Below are 20,959 nucleotides of genomic sequence, written 5' to 3' on the forward strand. Positions count from 1 at the left end.
GGCCATCAAATCCCGCTCGCCCAGAACCAGCGCCCGCCCACAACCAGCGCAATGGCACACCCACCTCCTCTATCCCTCCCGCCATAGACGCTATTTCAAACTCAGCACACCACTACCTCCTCCTGCTCTCGGACTCGGCCCTCCCCCTGGGCTCCTTCGCCTTCTCCTCGGGCCTGGAATCCTACAAGACCCACACCCATAGCAACACCGGAGGATCCTCATCCTCCTTCCATGCCTTCCTGCCCCTCTCCCTGTCCTCCTACGCCTCCACCACGCTGCCGTTCGTGCTGGCGGCGCACCGCCACTCGTCCACGGCGTCGGTCGCCTCGCTCGACGACCTGTACGACGCGGCCGTGATCTGCACGGTGGGCCGGCGGGCGTCGGTGGCGCAGGGCCGGGCCCTGCTGGGGGTGTGGGACAAGAGCTTCATGGGCGCCGTGCCCGCGGAGTCGCACCGGGTGATATCGGGTCTCAAATCTCTCACCACTACCAAACCTGCCCCTACTTCTACTTCTACTTCGTCTTCTTCCCCGGCGGCGGCGGCATCGGATCTCCCGCCGTACAGCGCGCACCTCGCGCCGCTGTTCGGGGCCATCTGCGACCTGCTGGGTCTGAGCTGCCGGCAGGCGGCGTACGTGTTCATGCTGTCGCACGTCAAGGCCTTGGTGTCGGCCGGGGTGCGGGCGGCCATGATGGGGCCGTACGTCGCGCAGCGGATCCTGGCGAGTCGCGAGGTGCAGGATATGATCGCGGCCATGATCGATCGGGAGTGGGAGACGAGGGTTGAGGAGGCGGGGCAGAGTGTGCCGGTCATGGATCTGTGGATCGGGAGGCATGAGATGCTGTATTCAAGGATTTTCAATAGCTGAGTGAGCTCAGACGGCTTAGGGCTTCGGGGTTGGAAAACAGCTTATGGGACAACATTTCTAACAATACATTTTCAGATCATGACTGTAAGTAATGGGAAGGTCCTCAAGGATATAATCGGTTATGTGCAGTTTGTGCCTACGTCAGGCATGGATATCATTTTTGCGGCCCTTTCAATCATCGTCCTCATCGTCGCTACCGTACGCTACTAAAGGTCCCGAGGATTGTTTTGCTGCCGCTTTTGGTGCGGTTGCGATGTGTGCTCCTCTGAGCGCAGCCAGGGTGTTGCTAGAGAAAATGCCTGCTTTCTCTTCTACCTTTTCCTCGGGAGCAGGCAGTGCTGCCATGTGGGAGCCTCCGTCCACCTCGCCATTTTCAATCATTAGTCGCTGTTCATGCTCCAGCTCATAGCCGTCCCGTCCGGCCGGATTTACAGCCTGCGTGCCCCGTGCGAAGTAAACATCATCAGGCGCCTCGTAGCCCTCTAATCCGTAGCTACTTTCGATTTTCCTTCGTTTCCTCGACTCTGGATCCTTGCCCTCAATCTCGGCAATAAAGGATTCCGGCAACGCTCTCCGTATAGCTTCCGCAGCCTGCTCTTCTATGCGTCTGGCTTCTCGTGCTTGCGCCATCGGGTTCGGGTCTGCTGTCGCCCACCTCACATTGAGGACTTCACTGTGATCGAGAGCCTGATGCGCCATAGCCTCCTTTGCGAATTGAGCATTTGCTACACAATCAAGGTCAGCATTACGCTATTTGTATAGAGGCGAAGGCGGTTTCGAGTTGCCTCTGAGACAATCAAACGAAATAGCTGAGAAGAGTGACGGAGCGACATACCTTCGTTGCTGTACGTGATGAACGCTACACCCCTGGTGTTGAGTACTCGAATACGTTCAACCGATCCAAATTCAGCAAAATGTCTGGCCACAATCTCCTCGATGCTAATTATAGTGTAAGCATTGATTCCTCCAAAGTAGTGATGGAACCGGCGATGAAACTCACTCGTCTGTAACGTGTATTCGTCCGACTGCGTCATGGAAGTCCAGTTAGTCAGTGTCTCCATAAAGATGAGGATATCCACCAGGGTTATGTGTTGTTCGAGACGACCACTGTCGTTTCTCGAAAGCCTAGACGCAAATTGTTTGTTTTCTTTTTTGTACGTACCATAAATCGTGCGGTTTTGCCTCATGAATGAACCTGTTCCACCCATGTCATCGCGGTAATCGGAATGTTTGTCTCTAGTCGTAGGGATGTCACAGTTAGCTCAGTCTTGCATGACGACAAAGAGTCTTCCTCGGGGTCCTTGTTTTTCGAGGGACAGGGGGAAAATAAAATGAAAGCATTACCTTCCAAAACAATCGACTTTGGGGTTAAACATGTCGTGAATGCCCGGCAACCGGTGAAGGTATTGGCAATCCTGGCCCTTGGGGCATAAACCACGGGCAAACCAGAGACAGAAGTAGGATCCCGGGATCTTGTCGGCTTTCGTATATCCGGCATCTTTGGCTATGTTGCAACGGCCCTTGGCGGCGGTCTTGGATAGATATTTGTCCTCACGATCGCCACCACTCCATTTATTGTACCACTACTTCGCAATCAGTATCTGTTTCGTTTGGGCGATCTGGAAGGTGTTCGGGGGCGAGGAGACGGGAAGCAGGGCCGAAGATTGCTTACGATGTTGAAGATGGTACCTGTCTGGGGCGGGGGTTCGTCCTTGATAAAATCCGAGTCCTGTAATATTGAAGGTCAGTGGTTGTGGTCTTCCCAAGACACGGCCAAAGAGGGTGGGACTCACAACTTGAGGTCGCGCAGGCCTTTTCTTGCGGATGATCTTCTTGAGTTTCTTTGGGGCCGGCACTGCTACTTCTGTGGATTGCGCGACCAGAGCTTGGTCGTTGTTTTCGTCTGCCATTTTGGTGGTGTTGACGCAGTCGGACTGCGATAATTTGATGTTGTCGTAGGTCGATTGTCATTCAAAAAGTGATAGCCTTGGGAGGCAGGCTGAGGCTCTTTTGGCTTGGGCCCCACTTTCCGCAAGTTGGCCTCGATAACGCTACCGATAGGTACCCAGGTTGCATGATGGAGCCACTGTAAATACAGTGATAAATGGACTGTGTATGTAGGTAATACGCACTGTTTGAAACACTTTCTTATCTTGTCTATTTTGTATAGCTCCTGTACGGCATCAACCAACACCTCAGGACTACATATGCTGGATGGTTTCTGCAATACTCCAATCTGTCCCACCGGTATGGCACAGCCTATCTCTAACAAACAGACAGTTGTAGGAATCCCATGCGCGCAGTGGCATTGAATAATCAGACACTCAATTCAAGCCCCTCGTCGGGGTATCCCATCTAACCGTAGTCTAGTGGACATAGACTTATTGTATAATAGCACTCCGAGCTTTTAGATGCCGGATAGACATATTCAATAAGTACAGTAGCGTGGAAACGCATCCGTCGCTCGTAGCTCGTACGACGTCTGCTGATCTCCTCCCCCAGACCTCGCTTCCTCGGTGCCCAAGGGGGTTGATAGCTCGTCTACCCCAGCTTTTAGCCCTGCTAGCCCTGCTAGTCTTGCTGCACTGGCGCCCCTACCCCGCTGAATGCGGATCGTACCTCGGCCAACTCCAAGCTATTACCGGTCTCGCCGCCGTTCAAAAGGCACCGCTGTAAGCTCTCATCCAAGTATTGTTCATCACTCCTAGTTCAATTCAATCAGCGTCGTCAGTAGCCTGCCCGTCTTGTCTTATACGTATGCCATAGTAGTCAGTGCTTTTCCGGTACCATGTCTGCGCAGATCCCAGCCCTTGTGAGTTGCAACCACCGCCGCGCACGCCCCTAGGGTGCAGCAAGCTTACACGTATGGCAGGTCGCAAGTCGCGTCAGTGACAAGGCGAAGAAGACGTTAGACATTGTCGCCAAGTTTGTCGAAGAAGAGTGCATACCCGCCGACCCAGTCCTCGAGGCACAGATTGGCGAAGGATCGCAACGATGGGACCACCACCCACCTATCGTCGACGACCTGAAGGCCAAGGCTAAGAAGCTCGGGTTGTGGAACATGTTCTTCCCCAAGGGGCACTACAAGGAGTCTCCAGGATACACGAACCTGGAATATGGTCTCATGGCAGAATGGCTCGGCAAGTCCAGAGTAGCCTCGGAGGCCTGCAATTGCGCAGCCCCTGACACGGGAAATATGGAGGTTCTGGCGAAATACGGAAACGAAGAACAAAAGGCCCGGTGGTTAAAGCCATTGATGGACGGAGAGATCCGCTCTGCATTCCTCATGACAGAGCCTGAAGTGGCATCATCGGATGCCACGAATATTCAGCTCGATATCAGGAAAGAAGGCAACGAATATGTGCTGAATGGCTCCGTAAGCTGATCAGAGTCCCCATGTTCGATGTGCAAGGACACTAACTATCATCAGAAATGGTGGTCGAGCGGTGCCGGCGATCCTCGATGCCAGATTTACATTGTTATGGGCAAGACAGACGCCAACAACAAGGACGTCTACAAGCAACAATCAGTTGTGCTGGTGCCAGCCAACACTAAGGGCATCACGATCCACCGCATGCTGTCGGTGTATGGCTACGACGATGCGCCCCATGGCCACGGTCACATCAGCTTTAAAGACGTTCGGGTCCCAGCTAGTAGCATGGTTTTGGGCGAAGGTCGTGGTTTTGAGATTATTCAGGGCCGTCTGGGACCTGGACGTATTCACCACGCCATGCGAAGTATCGGAGCTGCCGAGCGTGCTTTGGAATGGATGCTGATGAGAATCAACGACCCCAGCAAGACCCCGTTCAAGAAGCAGTTGAGGGAGCATGGCGTAATCCTTGAATGGGTCGCCAAGTCTCGAATTGAGATTGATGCCGCCCGTCTGATTGTGCTCAACGCAGCCGTGAAGATGGATGACCTCGGCCCGAAGGCAACTCTAAAGGAGATTGCGGAAGCCAAGGTCTTGGTCCCACAGACGGTTTTGACGGTCATTGACCGGGCGGTGCAAGCATTTGGTGGAGCTGGTGTCAGTCAGGACACCCCCTTGGCAAACATGTGGGCACAGATCAGGACTCTCCGACTTGCAGATGGGCCAGATGAGGTACACCTCAACCAAATGGGCCGCAATGAAAACAAGAGAGGCAAAGCTGTTACGGAGAAGATCCATGCTCAGAAGCAGAAGACGGACCAACTATTAAAGCAATACGGTGTGCAGAGGTACGAGCCCGGCTCGCACATCAAGTCTCGTTTGTAGGATATAGCACTTGATTTAGCGTATGAGAAAGAGGCGATCATGTTTAGTGTATACTCCGAGACGGGGATTTATTCTTCCCCGGATCCAACAGATTGATCAGAGCCACTACGCTGTTGCCTTGAACTTAGCGTTTGACCCCATGCACTACGTGTTTGTTCTAGGTGCCAAAACATATGAGACGAACACATGAGTCATTGCAGGCATTGCACAGAAGCGATCCGGTTTTTGTGCTACTGAAATGCACCACCGTTGGTAGGACGACATTGCTGTCGATGGTATTTTAGCGCGTCTGCGGGCTTTGAGCACTGGTCAGCGGTTTAGGGGTAGTTGCGGTTGCCATGTCAACCGGCCCTCTATTGACTAGCATCCCACTTTAGCGACGGAAAGAACATTTTTTTCTGCACTTAAGCTGAAGAAACTGCCGGCGGCTCCACTGGTCTGACCTCATGCAAAAGCCTGTGCACAAATGCCCATTGATAAAAGAACGAGCCGCGTCGACTTCAACACGAGGCTGCACTCTTCATTCTCCATCAATCGCGCTGCTACCATCACAGACCACAATCTTCGTGCGTTCACGCAAAAGAGCTCTCCATCGCCGACCCCGCTCATACTCAAGACAGGCCAAACAGCAAACCTAATAGTTGCACCCTTCATTCACAATGTCCGGCAACGTCCTCTCAGAGAAGAACATCAACACCCACGCCGTGCAGCAGATGGACCCCATGGCAGCCAACGGCAAGCCCGACGTTAAGAGCATGGACTACCACCGCCAGGTCCTGCAGAACAAGATGGAGCAAGACAAGTGCGCACTCCCAACCCGCCAACTCCACCCTTTCAGACGGCAGTTCACTAACATGGTTTGCGCCGCCTCGCAGGAACGAGAACAACTACGTCTCCCCGTCAGATGGCATCATGAGCCCATGCACAGCAAAGCTCAGCGCGTTCCGTAACAAGCAGGTCGGCAAGTAAGTCTAGCGCACACGTCCATTTCTCTGCCCAACCCGTCGCATCCAGATCAGATGGCTAACGCAGCAACCACCCACAGGGCCAAGCCAAAGTCGCTCTTCGCACAAGCTTCGGCCAAGAAGCTGGACGGCGATAACGTCCTAGGCGCTAAGAGCGCATCGCCGCGGCCTTCTGGGCTTTGAGTGCGCATTATCCACCACCGGAAGACAACTTCTCTTGTACTCTTTCTGTTTACGACCGCTTTACGAAACCCAACTACACATATGCATTCTGATTTTGCCCATTGGACCACGGGCCTATAGGGAACTCTTGTTTCTTTCCTTTTCTTTTGTAACATGACATGGGGAGTTCAGGGAGGCGTTCTTCGCGAAGGGTGTGCTCTGTAATATAGGCAGGATACAGCACCGCGCTTGCAGGATACAGAGGTCTTCATCATAAGATACTTTACGACGAATAAATACTGGCATTCACCGTTTTCGACGTCATTTCATACCGTAGCTTGATTTTGTTAACTCTTCATTTTGGTGACGCTTCTACGCCTTGAAGGAGCTGACGATGTAAACAACATCCTCATCTGCCACTAAATGCCCCAAACCAACACGTTGAGGTATATGTCTTGCCGACGCTCCCCATACTAGAGCATATTTATATGTGTCCTTCAGGGTTCTGTGGATGCGATCGCACACATCCTCGATAGTGGCATCCCTCTTGACAATCAAGGCCTCGCTGAAATCAGGGTCGATACCTTTCCGCTTGGTGTAGATGCGGACCAGCTGCAGCTCCTTCCAGCACCGGTCAATGACATCCTGGACGCCCAGGTCCAGCTCACAGCTCATGACAACAGTGTGAGGTTCCCGCGCCAGTCTGTCGAGGAAGTCGAGCGACACGCTGTCGATCTTGTTGTACACGTAAAGACACTTGATGTATTTGCGATGATCCTTCATGATCACGTCAATGAGGTCGTCCACCGTCGCCTCGTCATCGCGCACCAGAACCTCGCAGTTGAGCATCTTGTAGTCGCGAAGGATGTTGTACACCATCTTGTCGTCCAGATACTTCGGAGGGTTCTGGAAGTTGATCTTCATACCGCCGGCCTTCTTGGGCTTGAGATAGATATTCGGCGGGTCCCGATTCAGCCGGATGCCCACGGCCTCCAGTTCCGCCTCGAGCAGCGCCCTCTGCTCGGCCTTCTTTGTCGCGTCCAGCACCATGAGAATCAGATCGCTCGTCTTGGCCGCCGAGATGACCTGCCGTCCTCTACCCTTGCCCTCGGCGGCACCCTCGATGATACCAGGTAAATCGAGCAGCTGGATCTCTGCTCCTCCGTACTCCAGCACACCCGGGATAGCCGTGAGGGTCGTGAAGGAGTACGACGCGACTTCCGACCTCGTCTTTGTGACTTTCGACAAGAAGGTCGATTTACCGACCGACGGGAAACCGACCAGTGCTATTCTGGCATCGCCGCTCTTGCTCACATCGAAACCGGCACCAGGGCCACCACCGGATCCTGGGCCGGGCTCGAGCAGTTGTGCTCGAAGCCGCGCAAGTTTACTGTTTCGGACTCAGCGCTGGAAAACCATTGTGGAAAGGATTGATATCAGCCATACCCTTTCAATAGACCAAGATGATATTCTACAGCGGATATTAGCATGAAGTTTAATGACCATGAAATGGATCTACTTACCTGTCGCTTTGTTCTCTGGTTGGAAAGGGCTGTCAGTAATGCAGTATCATGGTTTTCAATCGGTCCGGCGTGCATACTCTGTGTCCTCCTCATCTCATCCTCAATCCTGGATACATGTGAGCGCTATGGCCAACAAGTCATGATGGTGGGGCAATTCTCACTCCTTGATTTTTTCCGTAATGTTCACCATCTTGGCGGTTTCCACGCCACAGGCGCTGGGTGAGAACGAACTGAGTTTACAAAGGAAACAAGTCGATGATATCTAGGATCGAAGGCCTTGCAAAGTTGCTTTTCGGATTAGTTTCCCTCGTTCACAATACCTCGGACTTATGGGCAGCAAAGCGACTGAAAGGCGGGACATGGAAGGACAGTGGCAGAATCTAGAGCGTGGGGCAATTCGAGGTCCCACCGCCTTCCAGATTCTCCTACCCCAGCTGGTAAAGCTAGGCCCAACCAGCAGAAGTTCCAAAATCTTAATATCAGCTCGACCATCTTCAAGCCGCAACAATATGATCCAGGGTCCAGCGACCTGTAAATCAGTGTGCCTGATGTCTGCAAGGTCCTAGCGAATAATGCCTCGGATGGGTATCAATGGCTCACTAATGCCATCAGTTTTCAAAGACCTCGGGGGCAAGTCTTCTACTTTGCAATTCCACTCGGCGACGTACAAACTCGAGAATAACTTGATTCGGATTGCTCATACAATTTTCATATACATGACGATTAATGAGGGCTGAACACATGGAAGGATAAGAGCAAGGTGATATACGAAGCTCAGTGGAACATCATTGGTGGCCATAACACCCCAAATCTGAGAGCTCGGCAGTTGCGCAGCTTGCCATGTCTATGCCGCCATCCAAAGCTAATTCAATGAGCCTTTGACTCGCTTACGAGACCGCATTTGCCAAGTGGTCACAACAATCTTTTGGAATGAGCAATCGCATGTTTTCTCCACGTTTACTGTATGCAATGATGTCATACTAACGAAGTCCTTGCGTCAAATACCAATGCCGATGGATCCAGAGGTTAACTGGGCCACAACGCTAATAGCCCCATGCCCAGAATATCAACAGCAAGCAATGCAACTTTCTTTCAAACCGACCTATCTCCAGCATCAATCTGAAAGGACACAAAAACTTTGAATGATGACCTCGCACACAGTACAGAAGGACCACGCTGAAAAGACAAAGGACCGCCCTTCGGTCCTGCGCAGCCGCGCCTACGCCTTCTGCCAAGCCTTAGTCACACCACCTCCACCCCCTGAGCTTCTCAAGGAATTCTTCATTCCAGAAGCCGTCGGGAAGAACCCCACGATCAGAGAACACGGGCCATCGTGGGCAACCGTAAATCTTCCTTTCCTCGGACGCGACTTCGTCGGCTCCGACGCCTCAAATGAGTATTTCAAGCTCCTGTCGCAGTCCTTGAGGATGCAGCTGGACAGGGACAGCTTCCCCGGCGAGGACGGCTTCGTGGTGGATGCGGAGGCTAACAGGGTCGCCGTGGTAGGCAGGGGCAGGTTTGAGAGCGTTGCAACGGGGAGGAGCTGGGACGAGAAGTTCTCGTACGTCCTCAGTGGCTGGGACGAGGATGGCAGGATAGGGAGGTGGGATATCTGGGCTGATCCCCTGAGTGCCTGGGCAGCGGTTTCTGACCAGCAAATCGACGGCTGGAAGAAGGGTGAGCATCGCTCGCTTTTGTCAGTCGTACAGCATATACGTGAATAGCCATGCGCATGGAATTATGGAAACAAATCGTTATAATGACAAGCTTAAATCCACCTTCATTTTATATTTTTGCCGTTCCAAACTTATAGGGTTGTTGCGAAAATTCAGTTAATCATGGAATGCATTCTTATGCTGTGACAATCAACAATCAGTCAATTTGAATTATACTGTCCACTTCCGTGAATACCAACGATAGCACAGATCTTATAGTCTAAGTACCTTTTGGTATCCACTCCTTTAGTCCTATACGAAACGGTCTTAAGGTTTGTGTTTGCATGCAAGTTGCTGTGCCAAAATCGGTGGGGCCTGTCCCTGGTTTTGTCCACTCCATCGTGAGAGTTAGAGTACCCAGCTAGTTAATGTCATTGATATAGTGCCGCTACGCTATATCGTCCTAGATTCATTTCCGCGGTACAATTAGAATATGTTAAACATGGCACCACATCCAGAATAAATGCTATAGTGCAGGCACTTCAGTTTGGACCGGGCCAGATGGGCGAGTATAATTTTCAACTCCCCGATGCCTTCGAACTATTAAAACACAAAATCTTTTAAACGGAAATCACGTGCATGGGACCGATCACTCCGTGTCTGTGCTGTAAATGAACATTATATGATTGTATTTTTGAGTGGTGTCAGTATTTGATGTCCTGTGGAAGTTTAAGATATGAGATTAATTGCGAGTGAGTATAGTGGACACGTCACTTTCAATACCAAGAGATGAAAATATATGTAGAGTACTGAGTTACAGTAATCAAATTCCCAGCACTGTCAGTCTTCCTGCTCCAGATCCACCTGAATCATTAACATATCACCTCACTGAAATATGTCACTATAAGTGATCTTGAGCTGCTTACGAAGCCCCGGGATGCTTTATCCTATTGAAATACATTCTTCCACACCCACAAGCTCCTAGAGTTTGTATAGTTCTTCAATCCTTCGATGCCCCACTCCATACCGATACCACTTTCCTTGTGGCCACCGAATGGCACGTTTGGCGCCACGTCAAAGTGCGAGTTCACCCAGACACTGCCCGCACTGAGCTTTCTCGCCATCCGCTCGGCTCGCTTTAAGTCCTTACTCCAGACCGAGGCACCAAGTCCCGTCTCGAGGTTGTTGGCTCGCTCGAGGACATCATCCTCGTCGGACCACTTCAGAAGCGGTACGATTGGCGCGAAGGGCTCCTCGACCACTATGCGGGAGTCCTCGGGTGGATTGTCGATGATGACCGGCTCAGCAAAGAAGCCCTTGGATGATTCGCGGATATTGCCATCCAGCGCAATTTTCCACCCCTCCTTCTTGACGTCGGAGTATATATCTTTGGCCGATGCAAATCTGGGAAGGACATCAGCGAAAGTCATCATGTACTTCAATCACCAGGACCCACTTACTGCATCGCATTCTGAAGGGGTCCTACCAAGACGCCATCCTCAAAGCCCCCGCCAGTTTTGATATTGTTCTTGGCGAACTCTACCATTGCATCACGGAACTGATCATAGATATTCTCGTGAATGTAGAGACGTTTGATGTCCATGCAAATCTGACCGGAGTTCAGGAATGCCAACGTTGTAATCTTGGGCAGACATTTCTCGATCTCCACATCGTCGCAAATAATTGCCGCGTCATTGCCACCCAACTCCAGGACGTATCGCTTGAGCGTCTTTGCACAACTAGCCGCAACGCGCTTGCCCGTGGCAATGGACCCGGTAAAGGAAACCATGTTGATATCAGGGTGCTCTGTGATCCAAGGCCCCAGATCATCACTGCCGCTGAGGACCTGAACGACGCCAGGTGGGAAGATCGACACGCCGAGCTCGCCAAGTTTCAGATCACAATAAGGGGTAAACGGCGAGGGCTTGACGATGACGGTGTTGCCGGTGATCAGCGCCGGGCCAATCTTACCCGCAGCCAGGAGAAGCGGCCAGTTCCATGGGACTATGGCCGCGCAAACACCGAGCGGGACGCGTGTCGAGTAAATCGTCTTCTCGTCGTTGTCCTCTAGAACCTCATCCTTTAGCTCCATCTTCGTGAATGCGCGCAGCCAAGTGAGGGTCAGATCGAGTTCAGTCCGCGATAGGCTGATCGGCTTGCCAGACTCCATCGTCAGCAGCTTCTCGATCTCCGCACGGTTATTCTCAATGGCGTCGGCAAATTTGAGCAAGAGGCCAGCGCGCTCTGCGAAGGGTGTGTTGGACCATGTCTTGAAAGCGGCGCGCGAGTGCTTTACTGCGGTGTCCAAGTCGTCTTTGGTCGCAACTGGCACCTCGTACAAAGGCTCGCCGGTGGCGGGGTCGGTTCCATGTCTGGTAGATGCGGTCTTTAGGAATTCGTTGTTCACGATGTTTCCTGGGTAGGACTATGGGAAATCAGTACTTCTTTGGAATAATAAGCGCATTTTATGCTTACTTCAATATCGAAGGTACGTTGTGGCATTTTTTCTTGGATATTAATTCACTGTGACGGAGCCAGGTCACGGGCACTAATCACTAACCAAAGGGGGCCGTTCACCAAAATTAAAAGTAAAGGAATTTTTGAAACTATAGCGTGGTCTAACGAGAAGAATCATAACCCGGTATGATGAGGTGGAACGCAATGTGGGATGACCTACTCATATAAATGCTCAATGGGTATGACACATGGACATCATCACTTCCCCGCAGTACTTCACGTTTCACAAACACATATTGACTAGCTGCATGCCGCTTACGGCCGGTCATCTCTTGGTATAGTTGTTCACGTGCCTAGAGAATATGCGGAGAAATAGATATGTGGTTTGAAGTTTGGAATTCAGAGCAAGTTTCTCCTTAAACAGAACGCAAATACGACAGATGCAAAGCTCACAAAGCTGAGAGAAAAACACAAGCCGCGAAAGTACTAACGCCGAGATCCATTAGAAGCGAAAATTCAATGCCGCCTCAAGCCACTATACCGCGTAGACAAATCAGTTCCCATATGCTGGAATGACTGGTCCACAATCGGCTTGCCGAGTATAAACTTTGGTATTTTTGAGGGCGACGCGCTCGATGAGGCCAGAACCGATTCCATGCAGTTATCAAAACCAGCCCATATCCTCAATATATGTTCGATCTGCGAAACGTCGCGCTTATCAAATGGTAAGCGAATAAATTTTATCCGTTCTACCCTCCATTTGTCTCTTACCTTTCTTGTCTAGTTTTCTCGCTGAACATAACACCACAATTTACACTGTAAGCAAAACTAAGGTTTCTTTTTCGGTTTCACGATCTTCGACGGGAACGTTGTGATACCGTCTACGCTCACTGTCACGATGCCCAGAAGATACATCAACAACTTCATATCAGGGAAGTTTGTTGCCGTGGCTAATGAGGTGGCAATTTGATCTGTCCCTAGAGTACATTTGCAGCAGGGTCGCAAAAGATTACGCGGTGCCGCACTGAAGGTGAACACGCCGGACTTCAATTCTACGTATGGTGTGGAGATGCGCTCTCGCGCGACTGGTTTCAGCTGTTTGCAGTAGCACTTGCATTCTAGCCAATGTGGTATGGTCGAAAAGTCTGGGGACGAAGATGCAGAAAACTCGATGCCAATGTCTAAATTCAAAACCGAGCATTATAATCTTTGTGGCCGTCGAGCATCCAACGTGTCCACCTTTTCTTCGTAATTTTCGTGAAGCGGCTGGTCTCATCGCTCACATGACCATCGAAGCAAAGGATGGCAGTTCCTTGTCAAGTATTGGCAGTTGAACCATTTCATTCGACCTTCGCAACAAACTAGGTGACCTAGCATATCTATATCAATTTCCTCCGTGGTCGATCCCATCGGAGGTGGACTTAGTGTGCTTCAGTCAAGAGCTTATGTTAAAACAAGTACAGAAGACATTTGAGGTTTTCTGGGGTCAAGGTACCAATACGCTTGTGAAGAACCAAGAAATAGTCGGCACCTATCGTTTCACGGCAGCATCAGTGGCCGTTCGCTGTATGAAAATCATTGCCCCATGGTACTCGTGCTCACCTCTTGTGCTGCACAAGAATGTTTCAGCTGTGTCTTTCCCAGGATTTCATGGTTTCCCTTTTCATTGAAATCCCCTTCTTCGTGTTGAACGCCGTATCAGCTTGTGGCTAACTCTCTTCTACGGATGTGGAGATCTACAGAACCCTGCAGTTTGCCTGGAAAACCACATATCAGGTCTGAGAAGGGCGAGTCCTGGTATAAGGGCTGCCACTTACTTTATCCTTGTCTGCTCGGGTCGCCGAGGCCCAGGCTTTGCAGCATACCCCGGGCAATTTTTCCCTCATCTCGACAGCTGATCCGGACACCAATCATTTTGTATTGGATAAACAACAATGATAATTGTTTCGTTTTTGACTGCTTCCCTAATGCAATAAGATATATTATAAGCCGTGCGTTGCGCGTCGTAAAATGCAATTTTATACGAAACGTGGAGCTTCACCTTCACAACAACTAAATCATGATCGAAGCTTGGAAAAGTAGGCGGTGAAGAGTCTCCATATACCCACGGTTCGCTTTATGGCAAGAAGTTTGATTCATTTGCACCACTGCCCAGTCGGATAGACCATTTGAAGGGAAACATCATTCCAGAATACCTTGAGACTCAACATTTCTGGAATTAGCAATTAACCGTTCAGAAGGATATTAATAAGGCAACTCAAGTTAAATCCCGTGGTAGTGAACGGAGGAAATTCCTACAATTGTCTTTAGCAGGTGTCACATATGCGGAATGGCTTCAACGTTAACTTCAAAGCCGAAATTCAGATTGTGCACGAATAAGTTGCATAGTTTTACCTGCGATATCAAATTAATGAAGGACTCTTTCTGACTGCGCTGCCATGGGGGTGGCTCCTTCAATTCTCAGTCACCCGACTGAACGATCCAAAATATATTCCCTTGACGGGCACTGAAGATAATTTATCAAGCTCCTGACTTTAAGACTGTCCTGCCGCCCTCCAAAAGATTACCAGTGGTCATGTATAAACACACAGATCCCTATACAGGTACTTGAAGCATGGAGAGCAGGACAGATAAATTGATGTAATCGGTTCGTATGTTCCCAAGCAACAGCAGGTCTTTCATGCACGACACTGATAGTCTTACGGTGATTGGTGAGAGATGACTCCAAAACGGACTTAACATGTCTTTCCTGACCCCCAATATAGTTTGTTAAGCCATTTATGCCTTGTCAAGCTGCACTATGATCTCTGACGTCCAAGAATAGGGTTTAAATTCCACCGAGTCTAATATCTTTCCTAATTTGCGCTATTCCTCTTTAGACCAGAGGCTCACGCCGCCAGCACTCCGCAAGTGGCTGTATACTTTCGTAGTAAGAGCCTGCAATGAATTTCCGATGTCTTTTTTCTTTTCCTTCCCATGGGCCTCCTCCGGTGGGCTGATTATTGAATTCTTTACGCTGGACCTCCCTTTCTAATCAAGCACAATGGGGAGTTGCCATTGGCATACATTGTCTCAGCCGACACAAACGCCCAAAGATATCGATTTACGGCCGATTCTTGATAATGGCTAGAAATGGATCCTGCTCAATGGAGCGATGTTTTGGCAAGCCTAGCTGTGGATGTGTGTGGGAGTCACTCCGGTTAGAACATCCTTACGGCTACCTCGTGACGTTTCTCGAGCTGCGGCCTTGCTATATTATGTCGAGGATCCCTTTCTAATGTCTGTAATTGAGGCAGATCGACATTCGTGTCTTTGAGATCCTAGCAGTAACCACTCAACATGACGACCAAGAACCGAACTTTGCTGGCATTACTGGCAGCCGCTTCAGTTTCCCCTGCCCACGGATTCTGGCGCATGACTTGCGGCGTTATTCAGACTGGCCGTGTCGATCCGATAGTGAGCCCTGGAGCCGTCGCGGGCCATGTGCACAAAATTTCCGGCGCAAGTAATTTCTATTTCAACGACACCTTCAGCGATTTGTCAGCGTCCAGTTGCACCTCGTGCGAGATTCAAGAAGACAAGTCTATCTACTGGACACCACAACTCTACTATCAACATGGCAACGGCACCTTCCAAGAAGTGCCAAACGGTGGGCACGTTATTTATTACCTCGGCCGAGGTGATAACAGGAGCAGTATCGAGCCATTTCCGCCTGGATTCAAGATGCTATCCGGTGACACGACGGCCCGGTCAAATGACACCACGACTATGACCTACAACACCAATTCAGTCAGGGGTCGGCTTCGATCTGATCGTGTCAGCTTTGCTTGTCTAGATAGCTCGGGGGGCATGCCAGAGCAGAACTATATGTTCCGCACCGACTGTAATCAGGGATTGCGAGCACAGATTCATTTCCAGTCATGCTGGGATGGGCGTGATTATCAGACAGACAACAGCCACGTGGCCTACATGTCGCAGATTGACAACGGCGTCTGCCCGCCGACCCACCCTCGACTTCTCCCACATTTATTTTATGAAGTCCTGTATGGTGTCAATGATATTCAGAAGACACCCGGCGGGAAGTTTGTGTTCGCGAACGGCGACACGACTGGCTTTGGGTTCCACGGAGATTTCATGAACGGATGGAACACGGCAACCCTTGCCAGTGCTGTTACTCAGTGTGTCAATAATGACAACATAAATGGCCAAATATCACTATGTCCTCCTTTGGCTCGATCTCAAACGCCGTACGCAAGTACAAACTGCCCAGAGAGACCAGCTCTCATCAATGAGCCGGTCCACGGCCTTATTGCCAAGTTGCCTGGTTGTAACAACATCACGAGCGGACCAGCTCGTGCACCACCTGGCGTGTGTGCGACACAGCCTGCGATGAATCCTAGACCTCAAAGCTCAGGCCAAACCACGACCAGCCCGGCCGTGGGGGACAAGCTATCGGCATCTTCGCCTTGGGCATATGCTGGCTGCGCGGCCGAGGGCAGCAGTCAGAGAACGTTGACCGGCTACAGCTTCTCGGCCAACAACATGACCATCGATTACTGCACCGCAACTTGCAAGACTAAGGGCTACCCCATTGCAGGTCTAGAGTACTCCCGGGAGTGCTACTGCGCATCTGCACTTTCCACTGGCACTTCGTTCACGAACAGCGACACCTGCGCATCGACGAGCAAGATGATATGTGCGGGCAATGCCACACAATGGTGCGGAGGCCCTTCACTGTTGACCATCTGGAAGGACACCTCCATCTCTGCGACGCAGCCGACCACAAGTCCCGCCAAGGGAACCGTGGTCTACAACGGCTGCTACTCCGAGGTCAGTGGACGGCTCCTGAACAAGGACTCGTATGCCAATGCGACCGTCTCGGTCGATCAGTGCGCGGCGTACTGCCAGGCCGGCAACTATGCATACATAGGGGTCGAGTACGGCGGCGAGTGCTACTGCGGTAACACAGCGCCGCCCACGAGCCAGGCTGCGGCTGACTCGACATGTAATATGCCCTGCAAGGGTAGCGTTGCGCAGGTCTGTGGTGGAAGCGGCCGCGTGTCTGTTTATAACAACACACTTTACGCGCCTACGCGCAATGTAGCGAATGTCACCGTGAATGGCAATGTTGCATACAACTACGTGGCTTGCTACAAGGAGGGCACGTCGGGACGAGCTCTCGATAAGGGGGCGAGCACATCGAGCCCGCAGATGAGCGTAGAGACCTGCGCGTCGTTCTGCGCAGGGAAGGGGTACAAGTACATGGGTGTCGAGTACGGGCAAGAGTGCTACTGCAATAATGATGGTCTAATCAACGGCGCGGTCAAGGCGGATGAGGCGGACTGCGTAACTACTTGCAGGGGAAATAATACAGAGTGGTGTGGGGGCACTTCTAGGATCAACATTTACACACGCCCATGAGGCCGGGGCTAGGGATTGTGGGAAGTGACGGAAGTCTCTTAACGTGAAAGAGCTTCAACTTGTGACAAGGGAATCGCTGATGCGATACGCCGACAAGGCTCATGACTATGAGATTACGGGATGGAATACGTCTGGAACGTAGGTACGATCGATCATGTGAAACGACATAACACAACATAACTTGCAATGTTTAATTAAATTGATCTAAATGGAGAAGGGCGCGAACATGGGGAGTGCTTTATGACCTTTGACCAGATTCCATAAAAGGTGCCGAGAGGTCCTTGACAATTAGCCCCCGGCAAAGGACCCCCTGTCGCCAGAAACCTTATATTGAAGCCAAGCCAAGTAAGTGAGCGGAATACTCCCAGCTATCCCAAACCTATGACGACAGAGCTGTGCGGTTCACCAAGATCATCACAACTGGGAGATCAGCATCAACGGTGTATCGAGACATGACCCGACTATTCATGAAAGCTGCCCTCACGTTGTTGAGTTCTCGTCGACCTTATTGTGCTATGAACGACTGAGACCTATGTACCCACATGGGTGGAAGCTATCCGGCCGTTACACAATACAACCACCACTAAGGAAATGCCATAGTCTTAGAAATATGCCTGACAAGCCTCTTGTCTCTGGCGTTTGCTCGCGTGGGTCGCCGCTGTCAGGTAATCATCATTAACGTCATTGCAATGGGCTACGACTCAGCCCCCCGGCCATGTACGCCTCACGTACGCTAGCGGCACTGAGCCGGCAGTCGCTAGACTATGGGGTGCATATCCCCTGGAGTCTCACGATCGAATACAACGCTTGGTATGCATGATGATGTTGTTAGAGCGGCACTTGCTGCGATGGGCCTTCATTCTGTGAAGATCGTAGACTGTTTGAAATTGAGAGCACCCCAAAGCAGAGATCATGGTTGTATTCAATATCCCGGTCCTCGTCTGTGCCATGACGTTTCGTAGTCTGTTCGTCTATAGTTAAAAGAGGTCTCTGCTGCAGGCTATGTCAACCTTAGGGGGAATTTTTCTGAGTAAACGAACTGTGAAAGCACGATGGCGAGAAAACCATACTTTGGATTGAAGGGAGCATGGCTCACCTTCTGGGTCACGGTTGCATGTGCGACCGACATGACGCTTTTTGGGTACGGCCTCCCAGGAATTATACACTAGAGCCAACACACAGTAGAGCTAATACCATCCCTCAAGATACGATCAGGGTGTTTTTGGAGGCGTTATAGTTACGCCTGACTTCCTCGACCTACTGGGCATCGCGGACAATGCGACGATGCAAAGTACTGTCACTGCCATTTACGATATCGGCTGTTTCCTCGGCGCCATTTCGACCATCTGGGTTGGCGAGAGACTCGGACGCAAGAAGACCATCTTGGTTGGCACCACCATCATGAGCATCGGGGCCATCTTGCAGGTGGCTGCCTTTGGCGTGCCGCAGATGATCGTCGGGCGCATCGTCGCGGGCATCGGCAACGGCATGAACACTTCGACCGCACCGGTCTGGCAGGGCGAAACATCCAAAGCAAGTTGGCGCGGAAAACTCATCGTGATTGAGATGATTATGAACATTTTCGGGTTTATGCTAAGTAAGCACTTGTGACAGAACCTCGCCTGGCGCAAAAAGAAAAAGAAAAGGAAAATAGTGCTAACTCTGAAATAGGCAATTGGGTTACATTTGGGCTATCGTTTGCTTCAGGCTCTATTGCCTGGCGCTTACCGTTGGCGATCCAGTTCATCTTTATCTTTATCTTGTACGGCACCGTTCCTTGGCTCCCAGAAAGCCCCAGGTATGTCTCAACTCTTTGGCTGCAACGCGTCCGCTAATCTAGTCTAGATGGCTTATCGCGAAAGGACGGATTGAGGAAGCCGAAGTCATCTTAGCGGATCTCGAGGCCTTGGAGGCTGATGAACCATACATCGTCACACAGTCTAAAGATATACAATGGGCAGTGAATTATGAGAAAGAAAACACTATTCCCTGGTCAAAATTGCTTCGAGGCAAGACTGGTCCGCATGGCGGTACTAGTACAATACGACGATTGATACTCGGCATGGGCGCCCAAGCTATGCAGCGTAAGTCATCAATCCCGATCTGCTTCGTATTCCTCCTTGAAAATCCGAGAAGATATAGTACCACCTACTTACGAACACTGCGCCACTGGTTTTCTACTCTTCCAAGCGATACAAAAGGCAGGCTGACTCTAATTCTTTTAATCAGAATTCTCCGGCATCAATGTCACATCATATTACCTTCCGCTTGTACTCATACAATCTGTTGGTTTGGATGAGAAATTAGCACGCTTGCTCGCAGCGTGCAATTCCGTATCATATCTCCTGTTTAGCACGATCGGTATACCGAACGTGGAGAGATGGGGCAGAAGAAAGATGATGATGTGTAAGTCCTGCAATAACCTTTCTTCATGGACCAACGCTAAAACGACCAGATGCGGCGGCGGGACAATTTTTCTGTTACATGATCATCACCATCTGCATCCGCTACAGCGAGGATCCAGGGATCGGAAGCACGGCCAATGTCCAATGGGCCAAGGCGTCCATCGCGTTCTTCTTTCTCTACTATGTGTTCTTCGGAATCGGCTGGCAAGGTATGTGATACACGAAATCCATCGTTCTTAAAATGCATCCTGCTTACAACATCTCCCACCCTCCAGGAGTCCCATGGCTCTACCCGACCGAAATCAACAGTCTCAGCATGCGTACCAAGGGCGCGGCGCTGGGGACGGCGACGAACTGGATCATCAACTTCATGGTGGTGGAGATCACACCCATTGGAATCGCGTCCATCGGCTGGCGGTTCTACATCATCTGGACCGTCTTCAACTTTTCCTTCATCCCCATCGTCTACCTGTTCTACCCGGAGACGGCCGACCGCTCCCTCGAGGACGTCGACCGCTTCTTCCAGCACAACCAGGACATCCTAATATTCAGAGACCCGGACGCCAAGTCGTCCAAGCGCCCACAGCGGTACGTCGACCAGGAGAAGGAGCAGGTCCGGCGGAATAGCTCCATTCGCCCTGCTGATGTGCAGGGTGCCCTGCATAGAAGGAGCGCCGCGGAGCGGGCTAATACCAACGTGGACGATGAAGAGAAGGGATATGTCAACCATTCCGAATAAGAATCTCTTTGAGATGAAAGCCGTGATTTCCGGATATTATTTTTGGGGTTTGTCACGAGGATAAATAATGTTTGTAAATCACAAGGCTTGAGTAGATCTTTTCCAACACAAAAGAATATCAACGTCACTATGCCCGTATAATAAACCTAGGCTGTCTTCAACAGGTTCTTTGGATATCGTGCCAAACATTCTTGGGACTTGATACTTGTCAAAATTGAATCAAATGTTGCCTGGGCATACCTGCTATATTCCTTTCTTGGTAGGCTGGCTAGCGAGGAATGACTGCCCCGAAATGGCACTGAGGAGCAGTCTTTGATAAGAAAAGCAATAGTTTATGCTTCTACGCTGGTATTGATATTGATATCGATTGGTCTCCTAACCACATTTGAGTTCTTCAACCAATTAACTCTTCGCATCATTCCCTAAAACTCTTTCTGTGAGATTGAACATAGCCCTCTGGGCACTTTGCAAGAGGTTCATTTTGATTTTCGTCGCGGATTGATGCATA

General features: G+C 50.7%; 9 protein-coding genes across 9 annotated transcripts; 6 read left to right on the forward strand and 3 right to left on the reverse strand.

Annotated features, from left to right (window-relative positions):
* Positions 1-95: 95 nt before the first annotated feature.
* On the forward strand, positions 96-869 carry BKA67DRAFT_490212 (uncharacterized protein; the record flags this gene model as incomplete). Its single annotated transcript, XM_046096968.1, has 2 exons — positions 96-520; positions 566-869. Coding segments are annotated over 2 exons (729 nt in total), but the record flags the coding sequence as incomplete, so codon positions are not given.
* Positions 870-1,040: 171 nt separating this feature from the next.
* BKA67DRAFT_661791 (RNA recognition domain-containing protein) lies at positions 1,041-2,779 on the reverse strand (the record flags this gene model as incomplete). The annotated part of the gene is made up of 7 exons (XM_046107885.1): positions 1,041-1,594; positions 1,705-1,808; positions 1,870-1,894; positions 2,032-2,105; positions 2,214-2,452; positions 2,542-2,598; positions 2,663-2,779. The coding sequence occupies 7 exons, from the start codon at positions 2,777-2,779 to the stop codon at positions 1,041-1,043; spliced, it is 1,170 nt and encodes a 389-aa protein (XP_045955347.1).
* Positions 2,780-3,550: 771 nt separating this feature from the next.
* BKA67DRAFT_576010 (acyl-CoA dehydrogenase) lies at positions 3,551-5,262 on the forward strand. The gene is made up of 3 exons (XM_046103538.1): positions 3,551-3,681; positions 3,742-4,245; positions 4,300-5,262. The coding sequence occupies exons 1-3, from the start codon at positions 3,658-3,660 to the stop codon at positions 5,122-5,124; spliced, it is 1,353 nt and encodes a 450-aa protein (XP_045955348.1). The 5' UTR covers positions 3,551-3,657; the 3' UTR covers positions 5,125-5,262.
* A 26-nt stretch (positions 5,263-5,288) lies between these two features.
* On the forward strand, positions 5,289-6,574 carry BKA67DRAFT_374394 (uncharacterized protein). Its single transcript, XM_046096510.1, has 3 exons — positions 5,289-5,926; positions 6,000-6,089; positions 6,170-6,574. The coding sequence occupies exons 1-3, from the start codon at positions 5,784-5,786 to the stop codon at positions 6,270-6,272; spliced, it is 336 nt and encodes a 111-aa protein (XP_045955349.1). The 5' UTR covers positions 5,289-5,783; the 3' UTR covers positions 6,273-6,574.
* Position 6,575: 1 nt separating this feature from the next.
* On the reverse strand, positions 6,576-8,440 carry BKA67DRAFT_374358 (GTP-binding protein 1). The gene is made up of 5 exons (XM_046096509.1): positions 7,936-8,440; positions 7,852-7,880; positions 7,775-7,789; positions 7,698-7,722; positions 6,576-7,641 (listed from the first exon to the last, which is right to left on the reverse strand). Exons 1-5 carry the CDS (start codon positions 7,962-7,964, stop codon positions 6,624-6,626), a joined length of 1,116 nt encoding a protein of 371 aa, XP_045955350.1. The 5' UTR covers positions 7,965-8,440; the 3' UTR covers positions 6,576-6,623.
* Positions 8,441-8,919: 479 nt separating this feature from the next.
* Positions 8,920-9,919, forward strand: BKA67DRAFT_538855 (uncharacterized protein; the record flags this gene model as incomplete). Its single annotated transcript, XM_046100534.1, has 2 exons — positions 8,920-9,451; positions 9,897-9,919. The coding sequence occupies 2 exons, from the start codon at positions 8,920-8,922 to the stop codon at positions 9,917-9,919; spliced, it is 555 nt and encodes a 184-aa protein (XP_045955351.1).
* Positions 9,920-10,145: 226 nt separating this feature from the next.
* On the reverse strand, positions 10,146-12,177 carry BKA67DRAFT_576020 (aldehyde dehydrogenase-like protein). Its single transcript, XM_046103539.1, has 3 exons — positions 11,905-12,177; positions 10,890-11,854; positions 10,146-10,833 (listed from the first exon to the last, which is right to left on the reverse strand). The coding sequence occupies exons 1-3, from the start codon at positions 11,929-11,931 to the stop codon at positions 10,377-10,379; spliced, it is 1,449 nt and encodes a 482-aa protein (XP_045955352.1). The 5' UTR covers positions 11,932-12,177; the 3' UTR covers positions 10,146-10,376.
* Positions 12,178-15,905: 3,728 nt separating this feature from the next.
* On the forward strand, positions 15,906-17,516 carry BKA67DRAFT_576023 (WSC domain-containing protein). Its single transcript, XM_046103540.1, has one exon. It carries the CDS (start codon positions 16,021-16,023, stop codon positions 17,305-17,307), a length of 1,287 nt encoding a protein of 428 aa, XP_045955353.1. The 5' UTR covers positions 15,906-16,020; the 3' UTR covers positions 17,308-17,516.
* Positions 17,517-18,359: 843 nt separating this feature from the next.
* On the forward strand, positions 18,360-20,451 carry BKA67DRAFT_522313 (general substrate transporter; the record flags this gene model as incomplete). Its single annotated transcript, XM_046098362.1, has 7 exons — positions 18,360-18,448; positions 18,513-18,904; positions 18,979-19,105; positions 19,153-19,391; positions 19,537-19,713; positions 19,763-19,921; positions 19,988-20,451. 7 exons carry the CDS (start codon positions 18,360-18,362, stop codon positions 20,449-20,451), a joined length of 1,647 nt encoding a protein of 548 aa, XP_045955354.1.
* Positions 20,452-20,959: the final 508 nt, after the last annotated feature.

Source organism: Truncatella angustata, assembly GCF_020726525.1.
Source record: "Truncatella angustata strain MPI-SDFR-AT-0073 chromosome Unknown BKA67scaffold_7, whole genome shotgun sequence".
NCBI lineage: Eukaryota > Fungi > Ascomycota > Sordariomycetes > Amphisphaeriales > Sporocadaceae > Truncatella > Truncatella angustata.

Coding starts and splice junctions, on each gene's coding strand:
- BKA67DRAFT_576023 (XM_046103540.1), top strand. CDS start 16,021: ATGAACGGATGGAACACGGCAACCCTTGCCAGTGCTGTTACTCAGTGT.
- BKA67DRAFT_374358 (XM_046096509.1), bottom strand. CDS start 7,964: ATGGTGAACATTACGGAAAAAATCAAGGA. Junction 7,881..7,935: donor ATTACGGAAAAAATCAAGGA/GTGAGAATTGCC, acceptor ACATGTATCCAG/GATTGAGGATGAGATGAGGA. Junction 7,642..7,697: donor CATCTTGGTCTATTGAAAGG/GTATGGCTGATA, acceptor AGTCCGAAACAG/TAAACTTGCGCGGCTTCGAG.
- BKA67DRAFT_576020 (XM_046103539.1), bottom strand. CDS start 11,931: ATGCCACAACGTACCTTCGATATTGAA. Junction 11,855..11,904: donor AACGTACCTTCGATATTGAA/GTAAGCATAAAA, acceptor GATTTCCCATAG/TCCTACCCAGGAAACATCGT. Junction 10,834..10,889: donor CCCCTTCAGAATGCGATGCA/GTAAGTGGGTCC, acceptor TGTCCTTCCCAG/ATTTGCATCGGCCAAAGATA.
- BKA67DRAFT_576010 (XM_046103538.1), top strand. CDS start 3,658: ATGTCTGCGCAGATCCCAGCCCTT. Junction 3,682..3,741: donor CTGCGCAGATCCCAGCCCTT/GTGAGTTGCAAC, acceptor CACGTATGGCAG/GTCGCAAGTCGCGTCAGTGA. Junction 4,246..4,299: donor AATATGTGCTGAATGGCTCC/GTAAGCTGATCA, acceptor AACTATCATCAG/AAATGGTGGTCGAGCGGTGC.
- BKA67DRAFT_374394 (XM_046096510.1), top strand. CDS start 5,784: ATGTCCGGCAACGTCCTCTCAGAGAAGAACATCAACACCCACGCCGTG. Junction 5,927..5,999: donor AACAAGATGGAGCAAGACAA/GTGCGCACTCCC, acceptor GCCGCCTCGCAG/GAACGAGAACAACTACGTCT. Junction 6,090..6,169: donor CGTAACAAGCAGGTCGGCAA/GTAAGTCTAGCG, acceptor AACCACCCACAG/GGCCAAGCCAAAGTCGCTCT.